At 44.0% G+C, this 4,774-nt stretch overlaps 1 protein-coding gene across 2 annotated transcripts in view; it reads right to left on the bottom strand.

Moving 5' to 3' along the window:
- The window catches only part of EZR (ezrin), a 19,321-nt gene continuing 14,547 nt past the window's right edge, over positions 1-4,774 (bottom strand). Inside the window, exons 8-12 of one of the 2 annotated variants that reach the window (XM_009586195.1) lie at positions 3,747-3,877; positions 2,878-3,038; positions 2,466-2,558; positions 1,263-1,514; positions 1-934 (exon numbers count right to left, since the gene is read on the bottom strand). In XM_009586195.1, coding sequence (XP_009584490.1) covers positions 770-934; positions 1,263-1,514; positions 2,466-2,558; positions 2,878-3,038; positions 3,747-3,877 — 802 coding nt within the window. In that variant the 3' untranslated portion in view covers positions 1-769. The remainder of the gene's footprint in view (positions 935-1,262; positions 1,515-2,465; positions 2,559-2,877; positions 3,039-3,746; positions 3,878-4,774) is intronic. The other variant, XM_009586196.1, reaches the window with a different exon arrangement.

Below are 4,774 nucleotides of genomic sequence, written 5' to 3' on the forward strand. Positions count from 1 at the left end.
AACTGATCAGTAATGAAGCTGGAATGCAAAACACAGTAGTGTATTAGATTCCAACAGAGTATTTGCCTAGTTGTTACACGAGGAGGGTATCAGTGTCCCTGTGCCACACTTCTGAGCCATCACTGCAGAATTTCTCCAGTTGAGAACAGCAACCAGAAAAAGCCTGATTTCTACACAACGTCGTTCTGAGGTGTTGTCAGTTCTTTTGTGTGCGTGCAGGGCTGGGGGAAAAAAAAGGCATCAAGACTAAGACAAAAAACAGGGTGTAAAAACATGTGTGCACGCATGTACATGCATACAAACAGGTGCTTGCAAATCCTGAGTTCTACAACCCATCTTCTCAACTGTTGGACTTTGCACTGTAACTAATAATACAAAGACATATGGCACAAAATTAACCCACAGTTGCTTATTTTTAGACCAAGCTGAATCCAGCACCTGCACAGGACACCAATCTTCAACTAGAAGCATGGCCCATTAAAATTTTTCTTGCTTAAAGAGAGATGTGACATAAGGCCTTTTGGCACTAAGCAAAGGCATGAGCAAGTTACCAGGATCAGTGGTGTGATGAGTTTTTAACTATACCAAATTTAATAGAAGATATGGAATAAAAGGGAGATTCAAACACCTCTGGGTTTAGAGAACATTTGTTAAGTGTCATACAGTGACCCCTCCTCAGGGAAAAAAAAACCCACAACAAAAAACCCCCAAACAAGAACACAGCATTAAGATCTGCCTTTCCCACAGTCCTGCCTTGTTATAAGCATCATTACATCGCCTCAAACTCATCAATTCTCTGCTTAGTGTTGCCTTGTCGGATCTGCCGCAGCGTCTTGTACTTGTCACGTCCCTGTCGCATGTTCTCCGAGTGGATAACATCATTGTGGGTCCTCTTATTTTCATCTCTAGCTTGGGCCAGCTCATCTGTCAGTGCCTGCAACATAAAGAACATTAAATATAGATTATACACAAGAAGCTTTCGGCTCATAACAGCAGTGTTCTTTGGTGAGAGTTGACAGTTGTTAGATGACTGGACAGATCAGTGATAGGGATACAACATATGCTTTCCATAAACACTATGGATGATGTAAGTAATCTCAAAGCCTGAGCAATGAGAATAATCTTTATATACCTTGTCTTTAACTCAAACTGCCTACAGGAACTGTAAACATGCTTTGTGTGCTTAAAACCAAGTGGCTAAATGATCTATTTTCCAGGAACGATTTGTTTCATTATTCCCCCTCCTCCAAACATTTTCTTACCCTCAGTTGCCTCTGTACACGTTCATTCTTCTCTGCTTCAGTAATGCGTTTCTCCTCGTTGCGGTCATTCCTGATGCCCTCGCTGGAGAACTCTGCGCTGTAGGCAGAGTACTCAGATCCTTCATCTTGTAAGTTATCATGAACGAGGTAGTTCACTGGCTCATAGACAGGCGGTGGGGGTGGCGGCGGAGCAGTCATTACCAGGTGTAGCTCCTCCTTTGTCTTTACCAGATCCTCCTGGGCTTCCTTGGCCTTTGGGAAGAGAGTAAAAAACATTTTCATGCATTTCTTGCTTTAAACCAGCTTAATGAACACTTCAATACTTATCTTCCCAGTTTTGCTAACCTACAATGAAAAGGAAGAAAGAACGAATTAAATCTCTGCAGCTGACAGTATTCTGTAACAGTCTTACACGGAAGATCTTTTTTTTTTTTCCTTTGCTAGTGATGCTATCATCATCCACTGTGTAATGTGCAGGGGATCTAAACAAAGAATCTTCTTCCAATAAAACAGTCTAGGAAAAATAGTTCTGTGGGACGTTACAGTTATCTTCATCCTGTTCTCCATCTGAAGAGCTGTAGACTGTAAATATGGGTTCCACAGAGCAAGAACTTAGATTCCCAAGTTGCCATTTTTAATGCAACTACGCACTAGTCAGTCAGCTTCCTTGCTGCTTCAGTGGTTCTGCCCTCCCATGTGGTCTGCAGCGCTAGTTAGAGGACACTGGGAGCACCAGGCACTCCGAGCCTCACATGGTTTATTTTGGGGTTCAGTGCATCAAATTATTCAACTCTCCTGACCCAGGTACCAGGAAGCCACCGACAACAGCACACACTCCTCAAGACTGGTACCTGCGGTGTGGCTGCATTTGCAGCATCTTCTCTTGATTGATGTAATGTTTTCAGAGACTGCATCACGGATTAAATGAATCATTCATACGTGCGCCCCTTCCCCTCCATAGCTCCAAGATGATGAGCACATTTTTAGGTTTTATACAGGCTTCCATTTTGAATTTTGACTGAAGGCTTGTTGGAAGAAAGGCGTTTTGCAGGCACATTGCACATTCATCAGAAGTCTGCCCTTCTCTGCTGGTGTATGGATGTTTGCCTCCACATGTTTAGAGAGGTCATACCAGGCTAAGCGCTGCAATGTGCTCTGCTCAAGTGTAGAGCTTCAGAGCAACTTTGTAAAACAGATACTCACTCTGATTTGCCACTCTTCGACCTCGCTCTCTTTACGCCTCCTTGCCTCTTCAAGAAGTGCAATCCTGGCTGTATACTCTGCAAGCTCTGTAGCCTGTAGAATAATAAAACTGGAATTATAAGGACTCCTAAAAGAAACAAAACAAAACAAACAAAAACCCAAACACAACAACGAAACACTGTTGACTGAGAAAAGACCCAAGTGTTACACTCCACTGTAATAAAGACTGAATAGGAAATAATTAAGAACAAAAAGTAGATTGCTCATAATAGAAACCAGTGCCACAATGATGTTACCACATGCTCTAGTACTTCACTGCACTATGTTTTTCCCCTGAGAACAAGGCTTTCCCTTACTCAGAGGGCATAGTAACATGCCTGTATATCTTACCCTCAAAATGACTGGGTCTTACCAGCTGTTCCTGGCTCTTTATCTGGTCCATAGTTTGTCTCTCCAGCTCTTCCTTGGCCTGCAGAGCAGCCAAACGATCAGCTTCCAAGCGTTCTGCTTCCTCCTGGGCTCGTCTCCTTTCCTCCTCCAGCTGAAGGGCTCTTTGGATCTGATCTGAGAGCTCTGGAAAAAGATGGATCAATGCGGTTAGTCCACAAGCCTGGTCAAAGCAAAGGACCTAAGAGACTGTCTGTAGTCAACTGCAGAAGTCATGACAAGCACTTGACTCCAGCTTGCAATATCCCTTCACTGTGCACCTCAAAGTAATTATTTGCATAATACATCAAATAACTGAATTCGGAAGTAGTTAGCTGCACATTACAATTAAATCTTCAAGATATTTTCACTGAAGACTGTAACACTGACATGATTCTGCTGCCCTTAATTGACAGTTTACTGCAAGGACCAGATGTTGCTGTCTCCAGTCTGCTCATCTGTGCATTGAAACAGAAGCTTCCATTTCACTGGAAAGACTTGTTCCCAAAGTACTTTTTCTGTTAGGAGTTAAGTAAAAAGTACTTGAGAGCTGAACTCTCACTCACTGCTGGAAGAGGCTATACTACTAAAAGCCTCTTGGCAACAGGGGAAAACAGAGTTTGTGCTCTTCAGTCCCCAAATACAATCAGCAGATTTTATGCTACTTTCGTACTTTGGATGATCTCAGCAGTGCTCGCATATGTGTGTGTATTTATCCGTACAGGCAGATGTTAGCAAGCCTTGCCAAGAGATCCCAGTGTCACCAGATTTAGGCTATGTGTAGGCAGCGATCCCATATAACCCTTCTACAGAGCACAATACACGTGATCTGCTCAGCCAGTACAAGTACTTTACCTTTCTCTGCTTTCTGAGTCTTCACCTCATACTCTTGTAGCCTCACCAGCAGCTCCTCCTTCTCCCTCAACATTTGCTCTTTCTCCCTCTCAATTGTCTCTCTCTTCTTCTTTTCATTTTCTAGTTGTTGCCTGTTGGAAACAGATTTCATGCTTGAAGCTCACTTTCAGACCTAAGCTACAGCAAGGCAAAAAAGTTGGCTAGGCATCTCCCCAGGCAGTTCAATGGGAAGTGACCTCCACAAACCAAGAGCCAGAAGACAGAAATACATATAGCCTCTTCCTTCATCACTTCAGAATTTCTGCTCAGTTTTGGATACCCCATTTCATAAAAACATTTGCATTTTTGTTGCCCGCCAGAGAAATTTAGAACACCAAATAGCTACTAAATGCAGAGAGAGAAAACCAAGACTCTGTACTGCACAGCAGAGGAGATTTAACTTTGTACTTCTGTCATAAGGAAAGTCAAGGAGGTGTGAAAACAAGAGCACTGAGGGAATGAAGACAAACAAGCCACAAATACAGGAGAAAAGTAACACGATTTCTTGAATCATAAGCAACTGGCAGCCAATGGTAGAAGTCCAATGGAATTGCTAATCCTTTTCCCTTGCCTGTAAGAGGTCTCCCAGTCCCTTCTCTCTTTGCAGTGTACACACATGCTCCTGTGAAGGCTTCTCCCTTACTCCCAACCATCCTGTGGTCCAACACATAAATCAGGTCCTAACACTCAAGAGTCAGGAGAACCCCTCTCTAGGCGTGCGCCACCACACCAGAGCCCACTGTGCCTTTACTTGCAGATTTCCTTGCAACTCTCAAGACTGCAAACAGGACAGCAGACTACACAGCCACCGGTCTGAGCCAGAAGAGCAGTGCTTGCAGCGCTTACAGTCCTGCTGCAGGATATCCTGAGTCCACCCCCGCGAGGCAGAGCTCTAGGGCCACATGTACGCCTTATGAACGTGGGACGGCTCGTGGCCTTGCCTAAGTGAAACCCACGCTACCTACTGCTGCCCTGCAGGTACAGCTGCC

Source organism: Fulmarus glacialis, unplaced genomic scaffold (assembly GCF_000690835.1).
Source record: "Fulmarus glacialis isolate BGI_N327 unplaced genomic scaffold, ASM69083v1 scaffold38979, whole genome shotgun sequence".
Taxonomy (NCBI): Eukaryota; Metazoa; Chordata; class Aves; order Procellariiformes; family Procellariidae; genus Fulmarus; species Fulmarus glacialis.